We start from the raw sequence: 23,008 nt of genomic DNA on the forward strand, positions 1-23,008 counted from the left end.
GAACTTCTGGTTTGATCTTTGGAGGTCTGCAGTCTTTAGTTTTGCCGGCAATCGAGTTGACATCTCGGGTGAGGCCTGTTTCCATGCAGTCTGTTGCTGTTTCGTTCGGATTACTATGGAAGTACCAATTACACTCAAAGCATGAGTCATTCCCTGCAAACGGCCTGGCAAGGGCAAGAAAAGCGCTTGTTTATATGTTACGTTGATAAACAGCGACCGAATATTTCTAGCTCAGTCCCATTTGAAAAAAAACCCACACACCTGCATGGTCGAAGGGTCATCTTGAATCATGTAGCGCCAGTAACTACGAATGGCCTCCATTAACTATCAGCATTCAGTTATATACTGATAACTAACACAAACGATGCATCAACTTTACCTACAAATGTATCTGCCTATAGCTATTTCCAACATAGAGTAAGACTCACACGCTAGTTACAAAGGTTGAAAAAGATTAGGTGGTTTCAATTGGCTGAGCGTCACGCCAGTCCAAACGGGGAGCTTGTGGGAGCAAAACTGTGCCAGTAGATACGTATACATTCCTGTTGAAATAGGTACACAAACGTATGTTTGTACACAACACCCAGTTAGATTGGAGGGTAATCACGAGTTTTTAAAAATAACATTAATCTGTGTTCTGCGGTCGCCCCTTGAAAAGTCCAGAGGGAAAAGGAACATAACAATATGATAAAAAAGCTAATGCAATGAGCTTATTCACTAGATACTAATACTTCCATATAGATGCACAATGGCCAACAATTTGCCAAGGACACGTTTGATGAAAAAATAACCCGTGTCAGATGTTAATTAACGTTATACACAGGCATCAGTCTGTCCTGTGTACAGATGGAACTACATGACATGTGTTGACATTCTTCAAAGTTATGATAATGGAAGTGAAATGATTTCTGAAAGAAGGAAAGAAAGACAGGGCTGCTTTCTTTGTGCCGAATGCTCATCCCGATCTAGTCATTACATGCTCTTGTGGGAGCTCCCTGAAGTGGCCCATCGGCCCACAAGCATGCCGGTCGTCCCCACTGAACGCAGACGCATTGTCTCTGACGTCAGCCCATTGTTGATGAACTTTGTCTATGATGTCAGCAGAGGTTGGATCACAATGAGTAGTGACGTTGTCTTTGACGTCAGCTCATTGTTGATGTAATTCGTCTGTGATGTCAGAAGAGTAGGGAACACACCGAACAGTGACGTTGCCTCATTGTCGACGTCATTGATACCTGTATTGTACGCGCAGCGATCTGAGGTCATTTTGGAACTTCTGGTTTGATCTTTGGAGGTCTCCAGTCTTTAGTTTTGCCGGCAATCGAGTTGACATCTCGGGTGAGGCATTGTTTCGTTCGGATTACTATGGAAGTACCAATTACACTCAAAGCATGAGTCATTCCCTGCAAACGGCCTGGCAGGGGCAAGAAAAGCGCTTGTTTATATGTTACGTTGATAAACAGCGACCGAATATTTCTAGCTCAGTCCCATTTGAAAAAAAACCCACACACCTGCATGGTCGAAGGGTCATCTTGAATCATGTAGCGCCAGTAACTACGGATGGCCTCCACTATCAGCATTCAGTTATATACTGACAACCAACACAAACGATGCATCAACTTTACCTACAAATGTATCTGCCTATAGCTATTTCCAACATAGAGTAAGACTCGCACGCTGGTTACAAAGGTTGAAAAAGATTAGGTGGTTTCAATTGGCTGAGCGTCACGCCAGTCCAAACGGGGAGCTTGTGGGAGCAAAACTGTGCCAGTAGATACGTATACGTTCCTGTTGAAATCGGCACATAATCGCATGTTTGAACGCAACACCCATTTAGGTCAGGGGGTAATCACAAGCATGCCGGTCGTCCTCACTGAACGCAGACGCATTGTCTCTGACGTCAGCCCATTGTTGATGAACTTTGTCTATGATGTCAGCAGAGGTTGGATCACAATGAGTAGTGACGTTGTCTTTGACGTCAGTTCATTGTTGATGTAATTCGTCTGTGATGTCAGAAGAGTAGGGAACACACCGAACAGTGACGTTGCCTCATTGTCGACGTCACTGATACCTGTATTGTACGCGCAGCGATCTGAGGTCATTTTGGAACTTCTGGTTTGATCTTTGGAGGTCTGCAGTCTTTAGTTTTGCCGGCAATCGAGTTGACATCTCGGATGAGGCCTGTTTCCATGCAGTCTGTTACTGTTTCGTTCGGATTACTATGGAAGTACCAATTACACTCAAAGCATGAGTCATTCCCTGCAAACGGCCTGGCAAGGGCAAGAAAAGCGCTTGTTTATATGTTACGTTGATAAACAGCGACCGAATATTTCTAACTCAGTCCCATTTGAAAAAAAACCCACACACCTGCATGGTCGAAGGGTCATCTTGAATCATGTAGCGCCAGTAACTACGAATGGCCTCCACTATCAGCATTCAGTTATATACTGATAACTAACACAAACGATGCATCAACTTTACCTACAAATGTATCTGCCTATATAGCTATTTCCAACATAGAGTAAGACTCGCACGCAGGATACAAAGGTTGAAAAAGATTAGGTGGTTTCAATTGGCTGAGCGTCACGCCAGTCCAAACGGGGAGCTTGTGGGAGCAAAACTGTGCCAGTAGATACGTATACATTCCTGTTGAAATAGGTACACAAACGTATGTTTGTACACAACACCCAGTTAGATTGGAGGGTAATCACGAGTTTTTAAAAATAACATTAATCTGTGTTCTGCGGTCGCCCCTTGAAAAGTCCAGAGGGACAAGGAACATAATAATATGATAAAAAAGCTAATGAATGAGCTTATTCACTAGATACTAATACTTCCATAAACATGCACAATGGCCAACAATTTGCCAAGGACACATTTGATGAAAAAAACCCGTGTCAGATGTTAATTAACGTTATACACAGGCATCAGTCTGTCCTGTGTACAGATGGAACTACATGACATGTGTTGACATTCTTCAAAGTTATGATAATGGAAGTGAAATGATTTCTGAAAGAAGGAAAGAAAGACAGGGCTGCTTTCTTTGTGCCGAATGCTCATCCCGATCTAGTCATTACATGCTCTTGTGGGAGCTCCCTGAAGTGGCCCATCGGCCCACAAGCATGCCGGTCGTCCCCACTGAACGCAGACGCATTGTCTCTGACGTCAGCCCATTGTTGATGAACTTTGTCTATGATGTCAGCAGAGGTTGGATCACAATGAGTAGTGACGTTGTCTTTGACGACAGCTCATCGTTGATGTAATTCGTCTGTGATGTCAGAAGAGTAGGGAACACACCGAACAGTGACGTTGCCTCATTGTCGACGTCATTGATACCTGTATTGTACGCGCAGCGATCTGAGGTCATTTTGGAACTTCTGGTTTGATCTTTGGAGGTCTCCAGTCTTTAGTTTTGCCGGCAATCGAGTTGACATCTCGGGTGAGGCATTGTTTCGTTCGGATTACTATGGAAGTACCAATTACACTCAAAGCATGAGTCATTCCCTGCAAACGGCCTGGCAGGGGCAAGAAAAGCGCTTGTTTATATGTTACGTTGATAAACAGCGACCGAATATTTCTAGCTCAGTCCCATTTGAAAAAAAACCCACACACCTGCATGGTCGAAGGGTCATCTTGAATCATGTAGCGCCAGTAACTACGAATGACCTCCACTATCAGCATTCAGTTATATACTGATAACTAACACAAACGATGCATCAACTTTACCTACAAATGTATCTGCCTATAGCTATTTCCAACATAGAGTAAGACTCGCACGCTGGTTACAAAGGTTGAAAAAGATTAGGTGGTTTCAATTGGCTGAGCGTCACGCCAGTCGAAACGGGGAGCTTGTGGGAGCAAAACTGTGCCAGTAGATACGTATACGTTCCTGTTGAAATCGGCACATAATCGCATGTTTGAACGCAACACCCATTTAGGTCAGGGGGTAATCACAAGCATGCCGGTCGTCCTCACTGAACGCAGACGCATTGTCTCTGACGTCAGCCCATTGTTGATGAACTTTGTCTATGATGTCAGCAGAGGTTGGATCACAATGACGAGTGACGTTGTCTTTGACGTCAGTTCATTGTTGATGTAATTCGTCTGTGATGTCAGAAGAGTAGGGAACACACCGAACAGTGACGTTGCCTCATTGTCGACGTCACTGATACCTGTATGGTAAACGCTGGAATCTGAGGTCATTTTGGAACTTCTGGTTTGATCTTTGGAGGTCTGCAGTCTTTAGTTTTGCCGGCAATCGAGTTGACATCTCGGGTGAGGCCTGTTTCCATGCAGTCTGTTCCTGTTTCGTTCGGATTACTATGGAAGTACCAATTACACTCAAAGCATGAGTCATTCCCTGCAAACGGCCTGGCAAGGGCAAGAAAAGCGCTTGTTTATATGTTACGTTGATAAACAGGGACCGAATATTTCTAGCTCAGTCCCATTTGAAAAAAATCCCACACACCTGCATGGTCGAAGGGTCATCTTGAATCATGTAGCGCCAGTAACTACGAATGGCCTCCACTATCAGCATTCAGTTATATACTGATAACTAACACAAACGATGCATCAACTTTACCTACAAATGTATCTGCCTATAGCTATTTCCAACATAGAGTAAGACTCGCATGCTAGTTACACAGGTTGAAAAAGATTAGGTGGTTTCAGTTTGCAGAGCGTCCAAACGGGGAGCTTGTGGGAGCAAAACTGTGCCAGTAGATACGTATACGTTCCTGTTGAAATAGGTACACAAACGTATGTTTGTACACAACACCCAGTTAGATTGGAGGGTAATCACAAGTATTTAAAACAACAACATTAGTCTGTGTTACGCAGTCGCCCCTTGACAGTCCAGAGGGACAAGGAACACAACATCATAAAAAAGCTAATGCAATGAGCTTATTCACTAGATACTAATACTTCCATATACATGCACAATGGCCAACAATTTGCCAAGGACACATTTGATGAAAAAAAACCCGTGTCAGATGTTAATTAACGTCATACACAGGCATCAGTCTGTCCTGTGTACAGATGGAACTACATGACGTGTTGACATTCTTCAAAGTTATGATAATGGAAGTGAAATGATTTCTGAAAGAAGGAAAGAAAAAACAGGACTGTTTTCTTTGTGCCGAATGCTCATCCCGATCTAGTCATCACCTGCTCTTGTGGGAGATCCCTGAAGTGACCCATCGGCCCACAAGCATGCCGGTCGTCCTCACTGAACGCAGACGCATTGTCTCTGACGAAAGCCCATTGTTGATGAACTTTGTCTATTATGTCAGCAGAGGTTGGATCACAATGAGTAGTGACGTTGTCTTTGACGTCAGCTCATTGTTGATGTAATTCGTCTGTGATGTCAGAAGAGTAGGGAACACACCGAACAGTGACGTTGCCTCATTGTCGACGTCATTGATACCTGTATGGTAAACGCATCGATCTGAGGTCATTTTGGAACTTCTGGTTTGATCTTTGGAGGTCTGCAGTCTTTAGTTTTGCCGGCAATCGAGTTGACATCTCGGGTGAGGCCTGTTTCCATGCAGTCTGTTCCTGTTTCGTTCGGATTACTATGGAAGTACCAATTACACTCAAAGCATGAGTCATTCCCTGCAAACGGCCTGGCAAGGGCAAGAAAAGCGCTTGTTTATATGTTTCGTCGATAAACAGCGACCGAATATTTCTAGCTCAGTCCCATTTGAAAAAATACACACACTTGCATGGTCGAAGGGTCATCTTGAATATGTAGCACCAGTAACTACGAATGGCCTCCACTAACTATTAGCATTCAGTTATATACTGATAACTAGCACAAACGATGCATCAACTTTACCTACAAATGTATCTGCCTATAGCTATTTCCAACATAGAGTAAGACTCGCATGCTAGTTACACAGGTTGAAAAAGATTAGGTGGTTTCAGTTTGCAGAGCGTCCAAACGGGGAGCTTGTGGGAGCAAAACTGTGCCAGTAGATACGTATACGTTCCTGTTGAAATAGGTACACAAACGTATGTTTGTACACAACACCCAGTTAGATTGGAGGGTAATCACAAGTATTTAAAAACAACAACATTAGTCTGTGTTACGCAGTCGCCCCTTGACAGTCCAGAGGGACAAGGAACATAACATCATAAAAAAGCTAATGCAATGAGCTTATTCACTAGATACTAATACTTCCATATACATGCACAATGGCCAACAATTTGCCAAGGACACATTTGATGAAACAAAACCCGTGTCAGATGTTAATTAACGTCATACACAGGTATCAGTCTGTCCTGTGTACAGATGGAACTACATGACGTGTTGACATTCTTCAAAGTTATGATAATGGAAGTGAAATGATTTCTGAAAGAAGGAAAGAAAAAATAGGACTGCTTTCTTTGTGCCGAATGCTCATCCCGATCTAGTCATTACCTGCTCTTGTGGGAGATCCCTGAAGTGACCCATCGGCCCACAAGCATGCCGGTCGTCCTCACTGAACGCAGACGCATTGTCTCTGACGAAAGCCCATTGTTGATGAACTTTGTCTATGATGTCAGCAGAGGTTGGATCACAATGAGTAGTGACGTTGTCTTTGACGTCAGCTCATTGTTGATGTAATTCGTCTGTGATGTCAGAAGAGTAGGGAACACACCGAACAGTGACGTTGCCTCATTGTCGACGTCACTGATACCTGTATGGTAAACGCATCGATCTGAGGTCATTTTGGAACTTCTGGGTTGATCTTTGGAGGTCTGCAGTCTTTAGTTTTGCCGGCAATCGAGTTGACATCTCGGGTGAGGCCTGTTTCCATGCAGTCTGTTACTGTTTCGTTCGGATCACTATGGAACTACCAATTACACTCAAAGTATGAGTCATTCCCTGCAAACGGCCTGGCAAGGGCAAGAAAAGCGCTTGTTTATATGTTACGTTGATAAACAGCGACCGAATATTTCTAGCTCAGTCTCATTTGAAAAAAAACACACACCTGCATGGTCGAAGGGTCATCTTGAATATGTAGCACCAGTAACTACGAATGGCCTCCACTAACTATTAGCATTCAGTTATATACTGATAACTAGCACAAACGATGCATCAACTTTACCTACAAATGTATCTGCCTATAGCTATTTCCAACATAGAGTAAGACTCGCATGCTAGTTACACAGGTTGAAAAAGATTAGGTGGTTTCAGTTTGCAGAGCGTCCAAACGGGGAGCTTCTGGGAGCAAAACTGTGCCAGTAGATACGTATACGTTCCTGTTGAAATAGGTACACAAACGTATGTTTGTACACAACACCCAGTTAGATTGGAGGGTAATCACAAGTATTTAAAAACAACAACATTAGTCTGTGTTACGCAGTCGCCCCTTGACAGTCCAGAGGGACAAGGAACATAACATCATAAAAAAGCTAATGCAATGAGCTTATTCACTAGATACTAATACTTCCATATACATGCACAATGGCCAACAATTTGCCAAGGACACATTTGATGAAAAAAACCCCGTGTCAGATGTTAATTAACGTTATACACAGGTATCAGTCTGTCCTGTGTACAGATGGAACTACATGACGTGTTGACATTCTTCAAAGTTATGATAATGGAAGTGAAATGATTTCTGAAAGAAGGAAAGAAAAAACAGGACTGCTTTCTTTGTGCCGAATGCTCATCCCGATCTAGTCATTACCTGCTCTTGTGGGAGCTCCCTGAAGTGACCCATCGGCCCACAAGCATGCCGGTCGTCCTCACTGAACGCAGACGCATTGTCTCTGACGTCAGCCCATTGTTGATGAACTTTGTCTATGATGTCAGCAGAGGTTGGATCACAATGAGTAGTGACGTTGTCTTTGACGTCAGCTCATTGTTGATGTAATTCGTCTGTGATGTCAGAAGAGTAGGGAACACACCGAACAGTGACGTTGCCTCATTGTCGATGTCACTGATACCTGTATGGTAAACGCATCGATCTGAGGTCATTTTGGAACTTGTGGTTTGATCTTTGGAGGTCTCCAGTCTTTAGTTTTGCCGGCAATCGAGTTGACATCTCGGATGAGGCCTGTTTCCATGCAGTCTGTTACTGTTTCGTTCGGATTACTATGGAAGTACCAATTGCACTCAAAGCATGAGTCATTCCCTGCAAACGGCCTGGCAGGGGCAAGAAAAGCGCTTGTTTATATGTTTCGTTGATAAACAGCGACCGAATATTTCTAGCTCAGTCCCATTTGAAAAAACCCACACACCTGCATGGTCGAAGGGTCATCTTGAATCATGTAGCGCCAGTAACTATGAATGGCCTCCACTAACTATCAGCATTCAGTTATATACTGATAACTAACACAAACGGTGCATCAACTTTACCTACAAATGTATCTGCCTATAGCTATTTCCAACATAAGGTAAGACTCGCACGCTAGTTACCTAGGTTGAAAAAAATTAGGTGGTTTCAATTGGCTGAGCGTCACGCCAGTCCAAACGGGGAGCTTCTGGGAGCAAAACTGTGCCAGTAGATACGTATACGTTCCTGTTGAAATCGGCACATAGTCGCATGTTTGAACGCAACACCCATTTAGGTCAGAGGGTAATCAGGAGTTATGAAAAAGGACATTAGTCTGTTTTCCGCGGTCGCCCGTTGACAATCCTGAGTGAAAAGTAACATCAACATGATAAAAGTTTCACACAGTGAACATATTCACAAGACACTATGTGTTTCCATACATGTACATGCACAATGGCCAATTATTTGCCAAGCACACGTTTGATGAAAAACAACCCCGTAAGTGTCAGATGTTAATTAACGTTATACACAGGTATCAGTCTGTCCTGTGTACAGATGGAACTACATGACATGTTGACATTCTTCAAAGTTATGATAATGGAAGTGAAATGATTTCTGAAAGAAGGAAAGAAAAACAGGACTGCTTTCTTTGTGCCGAATGCTCATCCCGATCTAGTCATCACCTGCTCTTGTGGGAGCTCCCTGAAGTGACCCATCGGCCCACAAGCATGCCGGCCGTCCTCACTGAACGCAGACGCATTGTCTCTGAAGTCAGCCCATTGTTGATGAACTTTGTCTATGATGTCAGCAGAGGTTGGATCACAATGAGTAGTGACGTTGTCTTTGACGTCAGCTCATTGTTGATGTAATTCGTCTGTGATGTCAGAAGAGTAGGGAACACACCGAACAGTGACGTTGCCTCATTGTCGATGTCACTGATACCTGTATGGTAAACGCATCGATCTGAGGTCATTTTGGAACTTCTGGTTTGATCTTTGGAGGTCTGCAGTCTTTAGTTTTGCCGGCAATCGAGTTGACATCTCGGATGAGGCCTGTTTCCATGCAGTCTGTTACTGTTTCGTTCGGATTACTATGGAAGTACCAATTACACTCAAAGCATGAGTCATTCCCTGCAAACGGCCTGGCAGGGGCAAGAAAAGCGCTCGTTTATATGTTACGTTGACAAACAGCTACCGAATATTTCTAGCTCAGTCCCATTTGAAAAAAACCCACACACCTGCATGGTCGAAGGGTCATCTTGAATCATGTAGTGCCAGTAACTACGAATGGCCTCCACGAACTATCAGCATTCAGTTATATGATGATAACAAACACAAACGATCAACATCAACTACCTACAAATGTATCTACCTTTAGGCATTTCCAAGCTCGAGTAAGACTCGCATGCTGGTTATAGAGGTTGAGAAAGATAGGATAGGTGGTTTCAATTGGCTGAGCGTCGTTCCAGTCCAAACGGGGTTGTTCTGGGTTCAAATCTGAGTCAGTATGAAACGAGTCGACCCACAAACCTCCTCACTGGGCACAGACACATTGAGGTTGGACAACAATGAGTGGTGACATTGCAGTCAGACCACCGTCAGCAACCGTTACGGACACGACGACTTGGTGTAGCTGGTGTATGAGCTTGTCTTCTATCCACGTAGTGGCATTCACCAATGTACATCGTTAAGGCAGACTGCAGAAGGAGCTGGACGTCTATGGCAACGACGTGACTGGGAGGGACAGATGTTTACAGATGAAAGTTGGTTTAATCCCTTCAGAAACGATGGAAATATTGAACCTCTTGTAGAGGATGCGTCATGTTAAGGAGCGGCATTTGTGGCTAGGGAACATCTGGAAGGCTGGTTATCATCCGAGAAAATCCGAAAGCCCAGCGATACAGGTGTAGTAGGGCGTGGAGTCATCAAAAGATGACATCCTTACCTTGTCAACTTGCTGACGGGGTTAACCTCTTTGGTCATGTGGACACGGCGTCCGACTTCAGTTGACAAGGTCCGTCGTTCGAATCCCAGCACGGGACTTGGACATTTTGTGGCCGCTACACAGGGATGAAGTGTTGAGACCTTCTGGGTGCCGTGAAGCCGTTTTGCAGACATTTCAAGGTCTCACGCCGCCAAAATTGTTTGAGAATATCCGCATAATGTTAACGTCAGTATACTGAATTGACCAACTGGGTCGTTATTTTAGGATGTTGAAAATGTCCGCTCGTGACACCGAAGATCCGGGTTCGATGTGTGAAACCCATGTTTTGTTGTGCCCCGTCGTCCTATTGCTTGAATATTGCGAACGGTGGCGTAAAACCATACTCACGAACTTTTGGTGAAAATATACCATTTTATTAGTGGTATACAAGTTCGGTTTCACGCGAGTTAGTTCCCCTAGTAATGGCGCTTGTCATAGTCAAGTGACCTGAGTGTTGCAACAAACATTGACGTGTGTGTCATTATCTGGTCAGCGTTACTTTGATTAGGCTTGTAGCAAGTATGTCTTGGGGAGGTCCACCGCAGCAAGGATATGTAAGTACCGTAATATGTTGATGTTCTTGCTGGCAAGTTTCTTATGGTCTTGGACCTTGTCTACTCTATGAATCAAGTCAAGTGCTAGTTCAGCTAGCTAAACGTCGTGTTCTTGCCAAGGCTACTCAGCTGCTTGATTTCTGTTTACTTTACACTGTAACTGTCAAGCGAAGTTCTCAGGCTAGTTAATGGATAATAATGTCTTGGTATATATTTTCCCATTTTCCTATTTCTAACAAAAGACCTGTTTTTAAACCGTCAGATATGTCTGATAACATTTATCACGAAATCAGCTACACCCATACAAGATTCCCGCTGAGGTGTAAGAGTAAATATGAGTTTGAAAATACATTTAGTTCTGTCACATTGTAAATAAGTGTTTATCAGCACCAAGTAATTACCATGATTACTGCTGAAGACCACCATCATCCAATGTCAACAGCAACAGATTCACTTTTGTTATGTCAGTCTGATAAACTCTTTTGAAAAAGTTCATGCTCATTTGTAGCCTTACCCATGAAGGTTAGAACATTGGCCTTTAGTTGTGGACAGAGACAACTAACGAGATCAGGTGGTCAGATGTGCTGGCATTATCGGTTCCCAGTTCCAGATCGATGCTCATGCTGGTGATCACTGAATTGTCTGGTCAAGCAGAGACCATATACCGGTATATGGTCTCTGGGTCAAGACTTGATTATTTACAGACTGCTGCCAAATAGCTGAAATATTGCTACATGAGGTGTAAAACTAAACTCAATCATTCATTTGTAATTTTGAAACATTCTCGTTTTCAGTCACAGTGGAAACAGTTTAGTCTTCTGTTTTCTGTTCAAATTATGTGTTGCTTCATGTTTTAAACATGGTCTAAATAAGTGGTCAGACATATTGTTGGTTGATATGTTTGAACCTGACCAGCATATTTTTGTTAACCATGTCCCTGGCCAAGAGTGTAAATAATGCATTCATAGTTAGTTTCCCTTGGTCAGACAAACATGATTCAATTATTACCTTAAAACCATTTGTAAGAGAATCTTTCACTGCAGGGCAATGACATGAATGTGTTTGCATATGTTTTACGAACAGTTCATTTTTATTTGTATTTTGATCAAAGTATGCATTATTCAAGGGAGGCTATGGCACTGGGGCTGGATATTACCAGCAGCAACCTCAACAACGTCCGCAGTATGGCCAGCCTGGACAGTACAGTCAGTCTTATGGCCAACCTCCTCAACAGCAATATGGCCAACCACAGCAACAGTATGGTCAGCAACAACAGTATGGCCAACAGTATGGAGGTTTCCAGCAAAGGCCTGGTGGAGCTCCCCCATCATATGGGGCCCCACAAGGGTATGGAGCCCCTCAGACAGCAGGCTATGCTGGGGGATATGGGGCACCTGCCCCACCCCCAGGAATAAGTCCGGAAATGTGGGGCTGGTTTCAGGTAGGATGTCATTTATCAATAGATTTATTTACTAACCTTCAGATCCAGAGGACCTCCCAAATATAATTGCAAGGGTCCTAACAAGAAATATAAAGATTTTGTGTTGTAAAGATGTAGTGTACTTAGCAGTAAGATAAAATATATACCTTAATTTCAAGTTTCATACATTTCTTTTCAAGAATTTCTCTCAATGGATGCAATATATTTAATTTTCAGCTTCTGTTCTGTATAATTGTGTCTGCAGGACACACAGTGCTGTGTTGCGAAAAATCCTGTGTCTAATATGTTACTGTTTTCTAGTGATGGGAATAGGTTGAAATCTCACAATTGGTGATTGCTTCATTACCAAAAAACAGTCATTGAAAAAATTGGTTAGGGTCATTTTTCAGATTTTTCTATCCAGCTTGTTATTGCAGATAGGCATAATATAATGCATATTGCTACTTTGAAGTGATGACTGATATATCTTGGACATAAACTTTCTGGAGTCTTAAAGAAATATTCAGTCATGAGTTTTCAGTTAGTGAAGTGAGTTTCTTAAGAAATAAACACGTTTTCAGGCCCTTACAACATTGAAGATATGTTCCATTTGCAAGTGTTTCTAAGACTATAGAAACAGTTCTAAAATTGTTATGTTCGATTGTGAGAAAACGTGATCGATTGTTTGGTTGTTTGTTCTCTGTGACAAGTCTTCGATTATTTCAATTAACTGGAACACCACTACACTTTTCAATATGTTATTTATCAGCTGTTAATTCCCTGGTAGAATTTTGTTGAAGTCAAATATTATTAGTCACATGTTGAACATGTTTAAGCTTGTTGAGAATATGCTATTTGGAAATGCAGCAAATAATATGAAATATGGACTATAAATGTTTTTTAGTTATTTGATAGTGTGGTTATCTCATTGTTGTGATAGGGTGCTGACATTATGGGTCTACCAGTGATGAATACTGACTGATTTCCAGAATGTGGTGTTACAGTATCTGTAGACTACATTCCATATGTCTGTGTTTTCTCAGGCAGTGGACCAGGACAGATCTGGCACCATCAACTCCACAGAACTTCAACAAGCACTGATGAATGGCAACTGGTCACCCTTCAACAACGAAACATGCAGACTTATGATAGGAATGTTTGACAAAGACAGGTAGTACTGGGGTCACTAGTGACACATTGGGCATAGGGAGAGCAGTAACCCAAAGCACTGCACATCACTGCATCTCTATGGGGGGGATGGGTAGCCTAGACGTCAAAGCGTTTGCTTACCATGCTGAAGACCTGGGTTTGATTCCCCACATGGATACAATTTGTAAAGCCCATTACTGGTGTTCCTGCACCTAGATAATGTGTAGATATTGCCGGAATATTGATAAAAGCGGCGTAAAACTAAAATCACTCACTTCATCCCTGGCCATATGTCATACATAGAACTGGTAATAGTTTAAGTCCCAGATTGGCCTCAATTGCTGGTTTGTATACTTATTCGTTTATCAATGGTACCAATAGTATAAATGTTTTTGTTTTGTATTTCTTTGAACATGCCATGATCGCATGATGATCTGAATAAAAAACTCAAGTAGCTCAAACTGTTCTTGCAATACCTTTTGTACATAGGAACCGAGCAAGATTTCAATCAAAATTTTATGAATCAGTGATGAAACATTTATTCATTGACTTTGATCAAATATAATGATCATAGTTCCCTATTAAGGTATCCACAACCTGTAAGGTCACGCTGCCTTCTGATTAACGGTTGAAAATAAACCATGATGATTTCTGCATTGACCCACATGTTCATCTCGGTTTCAGAAGTGGCACAATAGATGTTGGTGAATTTTCAGCGTTGTGGAAATATATTCAAGACTGGAAGAGTTGTTTTGATGGGTATGTCGTTATTTTTGTGTTCAGAAAAAAACATATTGTAAATGATAATGGTTCAACACGCTGTCTGTGATCCACAAACACACATCTGTAACTCACCAATGATATGATATGTTATTAATCAACCAATCAAGAGCATGACATGAAGGGGATCGACGAATCAAGTTATGATCATAATGCATCCACAAGAATGCCAATGTTTGCTTTTGGTTTTAAAGACTGTTGTGTTGTATATTTATACTCTGTCTTTTCACATATTTCAACAGTACTATTGCTATATGTAGTTAGATTAACACAGAAAGCATAAATATCAAAAGTAGGTTCAAGTAAATAACCAAACGTTGTAACTGTTTGTTTGGTTTAGACCCATAGCTTGAAATAGTGTCACATATGTTACTTTTGTGTTTACCTAAGACACTAAAACATTACTATGCATAGATACTTTGGTGAATGGTTTCAACCCGGCTTGCTTAACCTGCAGAAAATAAACTCTTATATATACTAAATATAGAATGCTTTCTTTCCAGCTTCGACACAGATCGGTCTGGGAACATCGATGCCCAGGAGTTAAATAATGCTTTCCGCACATTTGGTTATAATTTGTGAGTATCTTCTGGTGTCATCATGGCCATTACAGGTTATATGGAATTTTAAAAATCAAATGTTTTGCATGTTCTTTGAAGTAGCATATCAAAATATAGAGAGCATCTGATAGGCAGGTTTAAGGGAGGAAGCTTTGTTTAGCTGATGAACTAGTTATCCCCCACATTTTGCAGGGGGGTATTAAAATATGCCCAGTCCATCTGTCCGTCCATGCATCTGTCTGTCCGTGCACATTTATCTTTTCAAGGACAGAACTTTAAATCTGTTCAATATTTCTGCACCAAACTTGGCACATAGATAGATCTGGTGGTGTATTAGTGCCTTTTGGTAGTTTGGGTATTCTTAGTGAAGTATTTTTTGCATTTCTATGGCAACAAGTGGGACTTAGACTGAAATTTGACTTAATGCAGGGGATATTGATGAATGTGTCTTCTTCTTGTCTCTTCCTGGTAAGTGTGGATGTTTGTTAGTCAATGCTGCACTCAGCAATATTCAAGCTATATGGCAGCAGTCTGAAAATAATACAGCTTGCACCAGACAAGTGAGGAATCAACATCTTGAGCATCGAACCATGCAACTGGGATACAATGACAGGTGTCAACCAAGTCAGTAATCAGCGTCATGAGCATCGATCCATGGCAATTGGGGTACAATGACATGTGTCAGCCATGACAGTATGGTGACCTCCTGATACAACTAGTTTCCTGTTATGATAGTCATGCTTCCCTGAAAACTAATTCTGACCATGATCTTCATGGGGTCTTCCTGGTATACGTCGTGTCTCCTATTCTCGCGGTACTTAAGGATATCGGCTGAAAAAGTAATGCAAACAGTTCTTTTGGTATGTATGCTTGTTGTTTTTAAATGAAGAGATTCCCTCTCTAACATCTGCATCTATCAACTGCTTGATCCATCAGGTGTATTATCACACTTGAGCTCGGTGAAAAACATGGTCGTCCGCCGCTGACTTTTCAAGGCATCTCCCATTCTCATGGCATTACGAGAAAGTAACGTTATTAGGTGTGAGGAAGGGGAATCTTACTGGAAAGGGCAGGGAAAAGTTACGATTTTTCAAAGTTGGTTAAAACTCACGAATATTTGTTACATTGCAAAATTTTGCAAATTCACAGACTTTGGCCACTTCCTAGTTACCGGTCATAATGTTAACAACTGCTAGTATGACTCATCGGTGATCTCGGCAGAAAATGTGTTTACCGCGAGAATAGGAAACGGCCCTATAAGAGGCAGACAGTACTTTTTGTCTTGGTTTGCCGAGTCTTATGGTCCTGACAGTATAAATTATCAGGAAAAAAGCCATGAGGTTACAAAAAGCCCCTCCAGATATGTCCGACACTTACTTTACGATTTACTGATGTCATTTTATGCTGTTTCAGGTCCCCAAATTTCTGTGATATGGTTATTCGTGTTTTTGACAGAAGAGGAGTTCGAAGCATAAACTTTGATGATTTCATTCAAACGTGTGTGATGTTGAAAACATTGACAGATAAATTTAGAGTGAAGGATACACAACAACAAGGAATTATCAACATCAATTATGAGGAAGTAAGTACCTCTGTTGTTTTCGGGTTCATCATTACTTCGAAGTTGAGCCACAGAACCCTCAGCGCCATTTAGGTTTATCCCTAGACTTGCATGTCCATGTTATTTTTTCATTCTGTTTGACAAATTTTGTCCAAATTTCAAATGCGCCACAGTCCGTTTGATTCAGAAACGGGCCGATGAATTGCAAATTTTGTCATTGTACCAAATGGCCACATAAATGTAAATAGTACACATGTTTATCATTTGCTAATACCCAACAACTTTCTGATATTTGAACATTTTCTGGACTCCACCAAAAGGGTTGTTTAAGAAACTATCATTGTTGACAATACAAAAGTTGTTATCTGTCGTGGTGATGTAAAACTGCAGAAACGGAACAGCCAGTCATGGCAGAGGAGATCTCAAAATCTATTCCAGGAGGCCTGTCGGTTCCTCGTGTGTTGTAGTGTCATAGTCAAGGGATCGCAAGTGGTGCCACAGTTGGCTGTTCGACATTTATTACGTACCTTCTTGTTTTGCATTATTCTGTTTTAATGAGCTTTTGAGACAGTAGAACTGACAGGGGATCAATGTGGAATCTGGGGTGCAGTACTCAATTTGACGATGTCAACTGTATTGCACCCCTGTGTTACTATCCTAAGGTTACATGGGTATGTAATAAATTCACATAATCAGTAACTTTGACCATCTGTTGTGTTAATGGTCTCTAAGACATGCAGGGGTGGTGGGGTAGCCTTGTGGTTCAAGCGTTAACTAGTCATGCTGAAGACCTGGGTTTGATTCCCAACATGGGTACAGTGAGCACAGCTCATTACTGGTGTGATTTTGCTGGAATAAGAAGCTGTGTCAAAACATACTCACTCACTCACTCTCTTTAGAAGCATGGGTTGCTGGTGATTGATTTCTCATCTGGAACTTAACGTGGGGCTAAAATGCCAGGCTAGTGGTCCAGCAAGGTTGAGGTGTTGGAATCGAGCCCACCTGTGACCGGATGTAAAAACCTTGGAGTCAACTTTGTGTGTAGACTCTTTCTGTGTTTTCACAACCCTTAGTGTGCAGTACACAACCCTGTGCACCTAAAAGAACCCATGAATCCGTTGGTAGATGACCAGATGGTGGCTACATGAGAACGTGCATACCACTAGTTGTGGGTACAGCAACGTGCAGTAAACTTGGACAAAGTACTGTGACTATGTGTCCCAGTCCACCCAGCTGTGAATTGGGTACCTCGTTAGGATGAGAGAGCTACAATAAACTTGGTGCGCCTAGTGGCAGCAAGATTTGTATACTCCCTAGGGAGTTGAGATTGATAATACAATGTGATGCTGAGACAGACATCCAATGATCGAAGGAAACAAATACCCGCGCCTTGAGCAAGCAATATTTGCATGGATATGTGTGCTATATAAATATCCTATGATAAATATAAAATATCCTATAATATATTTCTCATCTGGAACTTAACGTGGGCAGTATTTACAGGATAGTGATCAGGGGACTTGTTGTTGCTCATGCTGCAGACTGCTGGTGGTATTTGTTTTCTCTGTTCTTAGTCATGCAGTGGTGGTACTTCAAATACCCTGGCTCTCAGTTGTCTAAGGCATCTCAATATACAATGAGGAATTGCATCCCTTACTCATTATGTCTAGACTCCTTGATTGTGGGCTTTAATTCCCAGTTGGGGCTGATCATGGTCCATGGCTTGTTGGTACCAGGGATAGAAATTACCCAAGAACATCTATAAGCCTTGACAGTGATAACATGGTGCAGTAGCTCCCTGCATCCTACCTATCCTTGGGGGGGTAGCCAAATTGTAAATTCCTGGATGTTGGCATTCCTGTCCCATAAGCAGAGACACTGATATACCCCGAGTCCACTGTGGTGTAGTGTTTTAGTTAATCAGAGATATTTCCTTCATTTTTTCTACTATATGTACTTTTGAAAATATATGTAGCTTGTTCTCATTATTATATAATACCCATGAAGGTCCCACAGTAGAATAGGCCTTCAGAAACCCATGCTTACCATAAAGGTGACTATGCTTGTCATAAGAGGCAACTAGTGGGATCAGGTGGTCAGACTTGCTGACTTGGTTGACACGTGTCATCGGTTCCCAATTGCGCAGATCGATACTCATGCGGTTGATCACTGGATTGTCTGGTCCAGACTTGATTATTTAAAGACCGCTGCAATATAACTGGAATATTGCCAAGTGCAGCGTAAAACTGAACAAGAAAAAAATCACTAGTATGTTAACAACATATAACTGATGAAACAATGTTTTCTTTCACTGAACCCTGTAGCTTAATCCTTCCTCGCTCCTTCAGTCATGTTGATTATCACTCACTTATTTTCAGTTCTTGGAAATGGTGCTGGACAACACACTGTTGAGACTGAATTAATCCCGACGGGTCTGTGAATTGCTCAAAATGCACAAGACATGGCTGATGTCATGGTCGCTGCCCTACAAGAAGTCAACCATCCATGTCAGTGATGGACATAGTTGCCAACATTGCTCAACTCGATTGAAAACAAAGAAGTCCTGTTCACAGGGAAAATTAAAGAACACACATCATCAACCAATATTTCCAAATCTTTTTTGGAGATCCAACAGTTGATTCATATTTTTGTAAGAATTCCATTACGACCAGTGGTTTTAAAAGTAGTGCTTTTAGAGCAGGGCGGTTTGTTGCACTAGAACTTGTGTATGATTCCCTATGCCAAATGCAATAACTAAAGACTTTGTGCCACCTACCTGCTGAGAAAAGAAGCAATTTGTTATATTATCTGTGTAGCTACACTAGGCTAACTCCGTCAGGATGAATGCTGGGCTGGTTTGTCAATACCGTGTGTGACACTGGGTACACGCCTGTTGTAAATAACATGATTTCCCACATGGGTACAACATGTGAAAACCATTTCTGCTATCCTGTGCCCTAATATCTGGAATACTGCACAAAGTGGCGTAAAACTATAGTCACTCATCACTTCCTTCCCTCCTTGTACTTGACCAACAGGCTAAGGTATGAAGACAGTGTTGCAGACGTGTACATGGACCGTCATAGATAACCTGGCACACATGCCTGATGGTATACTACTCAAGTTAAAAAAACACCCAATTCCTTCATATTACTATAGTCAGTCTGTTATTCTTTAACGTCTTTTGAGTGGTATATAAATATATATATATATGTATGTGAGTGTGTCTGAATATAAAATCAGGTGATCAACAATCCAGCATCTGTGTAGACCTCAAGTAATGAACAGCTGATGCCTGTTGGTGTTGACACATTCAGGGGGGTGTGGCTGCCATTGTATGCAGATACCCTCTTTGGTTCTTTTATGTGTGAATTACACTTATATAAGATGTACATTAAGTTGTCTGATCTTTGTAAAAAAGCACATATTGTTTTGTACCTCTATGTACTAAAACTATATCTTATTTTAATTAGAAAGCTATTTAGACTTGTTGTTATGGGAATAAATGCAAGCAGGATGCATGTTTTGTCTTAATGTTGTATCATTTAGCTCCCTTTTGTTTATACTTGTGACATGGTTAAGTATCAGTAAAGTTTTGAATAAATTTCAAAATGTCAATTTGAAGAGTCATATAATGTCCATATATTTTAATTTAAGATATTCAAATGAAAGTCATTTAGTGTTTACAATAAAGACAACCACAAGAGTTACCTCCCTTCACTTATCAGTCTTATTTTAGCCTGAAATCTTTGATCGGCTTCACCAGCACTTTTGTGATTTTGAATCTGTATACCAACTGCATGTAATAATGAAAAGGAACCAAGTCAGTATCCAAAAGACAATGTTGGCAGTCATATGTTGGGTTCGGTGCCATCGGACAGGACCAGCAGCTAGTGAGTCACACTAAGCCCTTTTTTTAACTATTTTGCTATTAAATGAGATTTCATGTAATAGTTTCATAGACAATGCATCAATTTGGGCCACAGCAATTCAATGAAGAGTTGCTTCCCTTGGCTTGCCATGAACCTATGATCCAGGATAGGATCCTAGATTAACCAAAAATATGTTTTCTGCTTTTCCAGCACCAGACACATGTAGGCCTTAGCAACACCTGCATCACTCCAGGCTTTGATCCCACATGAAACAGACCTACTTTGATGTAGCTGAAATACTGTTTACACCTGCATTAAGCCAGACTCACACAATTACCTATGAGGTATTTTATTTGTCAAGGATTTTAGTCTGGAAGTGTTAGAAATGCTGTCATAACATGACCTAATCTTGTGATTTATTTACTCTAAATATCAGTACATAATAGATATTGTCAAACATTTTCTGACTGTCCCATAGTGGCTGTAAATGTTGATTTATGCCGAATTAGTTAATGTGTCTTGGATTTAATGAATTCATTGGGGATATGTTATATTGAATTCAACACAGACTGTTATACCAAAGACATATACAGATATAAGCTAATTTTATAGTTTTATAGCCGACCTATGGGTTATACTTTTATTATGTTCATTGTACATCGGATATATTTAACTCTCTACACATCAAATATACTTCTCGTGCCGGGTTTTGTGTTGTGTTGCTTGAAAGTATGTAACCAGTTCTTTTGTTTCAGAATAGTATTGGTTTGGCTTCTTGGTATTTGTACCATTTCTTAGGTGTAAGTAGCTTTACATGTACTTTGTAGTAATTGTTCAGTATCAATCTGCAGACCTATTATTTCAAGAACAAGTTACAGGATCACTTTCTTCTTGTATTTTGATTGTTTTTAATGTAGGTAAACATACGAATGGGAGGATATACTTTCATTTCCAGTTTCCGTTATTCCAGAAGTAATGTGTTTTGTTAACTGAATCAAATGTCTAGATCAATCTGTCAGTAGATCTTGTGTTGAAAACATCAGTGTAGAATGCCAGATTCAACAAGTTACAATAAATCGAAAATTCCTATCACCATGGTTACATGGTTCTTCATAATTCATGCTTGGGTTAGCATCTCTGTTGATGGATGCCCAAAAGTTTAATAATCATGTTGAGACTAATTGATTTAACCAAATGATTAAAAACTTGGTTTGTCATGCTGGGACCAATATTCATTTCCTCATGTGCTTTAAAAATGAGTCTTCTGTCGCTGTGAAACTATTAGAGCATAAATATGACTGGACCCAGTGTTAGTTACCAGAAAGGTATTAACAATGAAGCTTGGTTTTAATCATTCTTTTTGATGTGTTTAGTCTTTCGAGGCCAGTGTGTTCATACATGAATATTACTTATGTATTGATTATGTATTGGTTGCGTTCTGTTACTGACAACTTTCTACAATCTATGTTAGTAACAGGTTTCATATGGCAAACAACATGGCCGCTCCACAAAGTGATCTTAATGCTATGTTCATCACAGGTGGGAGACCCATTATTGATGTATTGACCATATTAGTACTGGTTGCAACCTTCTCGGACCAAGAACCAGTGCCAGTTGCCACAACTGTTAGTGCTAAGTTGACTGTAACTCTTTCACTTCTACATATTCTACGATAGTCCTAGCTATACGAGTACTTTGTTTAGTAGATGTGAAGGATGATGTTACTGTCTCTCTACTACAACCATTCCGAACCTTCTCTTCTCATATCATATACCTCCACAGCAGCTTGATGTGTGTAGTCACATTGATTCCTCGCCATTATATGTATATGTGATAACCAGTTGTCCATTACCAAGTGTTGTCATGTCATCATCAGAGTTGTTTCTGGGTTGTATGTCTTCCAAGTCATCATGTTTATACAAGCATGTCCACTCGTCCTTCTTGTACTGAAAAGTTCTTCTCCATCAACTGTATTATCAATTTAAACCAGAAAAACAGCACAGAGCTGACGATGTATGTGTGTTTTTTATTTGTTTTTAGAACAGGTATGATAGTGGTTTACTTATTGTTCATCAAGTGGAAAACATGTTAATTTAGCACACGTGATGAAACAGTTAGTGAGATTACTGATCAGAGAATTTACAAGGATTATGTTTGGGCTGTACAGAAACATGCTTGTTGGTAGAAATGAGATTAGAAAGCAACATATTGTAGACAGGTAGACTGCCCCAATCACTACTGTTATTGTACAGTATGTTTGGTGGTAATAACGAGCGGACTCCAACTAAAAACTGAAAAAGTAAGAAAACATTTTAGATAGTCAAAGCATCACATCCATCCATGATGAAAAGTGAAATATGAGTGATCTTATTCTTAAAATGAGATTGTTCTCTGACAGATTATCTCACAAGTTTTTGTGGCTAATTACACCTTATGTCATTTGTGATGTATCACAAACATCAAATGTTCTTGGTTTTTTTTTCAAATTAACTGTTGGTGATGATGTATAAATACAAGCTCTCTATCTTCTCATTATATTGAGATTAAACCAATAATTTCATACCACATTTGTAGATGTGTATCATTTGTGGACAGTTGGATTGTTGCCCTAAGGGTTTACCATGGAAAGCAGTCCTGCATGATATTGTGTAGAGTGGTGTGGTATTCCTTAACCCTACCAGAACTGGCTGATGGTTGTCCACGATGTTCAACTATGTTGGTAATAAAATGCAACTCCACCGTTACCGCACGAAAAATGCACGCATTGGCATGTTGAGTGGTGCGCACGTAAAATCTTCCATATAGAGGTCATGCTGGTTACTACGCCCAGGGTCTCATTTCACAAAGCTAACGACACTACGACTG

The 23,008-nt window shown here is 40.9% G+C and overlaps 1 protein-coding gene across 1 annotated transcript; it reads left to right on the top strand.

Moving 5' to 3' along the window:
- The first annotated feature begins 10,651 nt into the window (after positions 1-10,651).
- LOC137284492 (programmed cell death protein 6-like) lies at positions 10,652-22,703 on the top strand. Its single transcript, XM_067816316.1, has 7 exons — positions 10,652-10,801; positions 11,928-12,242; positions 13,265-13,392; positions 14,055-14,129; positions 14,654-14,728; positions 16,124-16,292; positions 18,650-22,703. Exons 1-7 carry the CDS (start codon positions 10,769-10,771, stop codon positions 18,692-18,694), a joined length of 840 nt encoding a protein of 279 aa, XP_067672417.1. The 5' UTR covers positions 10,652-10,768; the 3' UTR covers positions 18,695-22,703.
- The last annotated feature ends 305 nt before the right edge of the window (positions 22,704-23,008 follow it).

Source organism: Haliotis asinina, chromosome 5 (genome assembly GCF_037392515.1).
Source record: "Haliotis asinina isolate JCU_RB_2024 chromosome 5, JCU_Hal_asi_v2, whole genome shotgun sequence".
In the NCBI taxonomy this organism is placed as follows: domain Eukaryota; kingdom Metazoa; phylum Mollusca; class Gastropoda; order Lepetellida; family Haliotidae; genus Haliotis; species Haliotis asinina.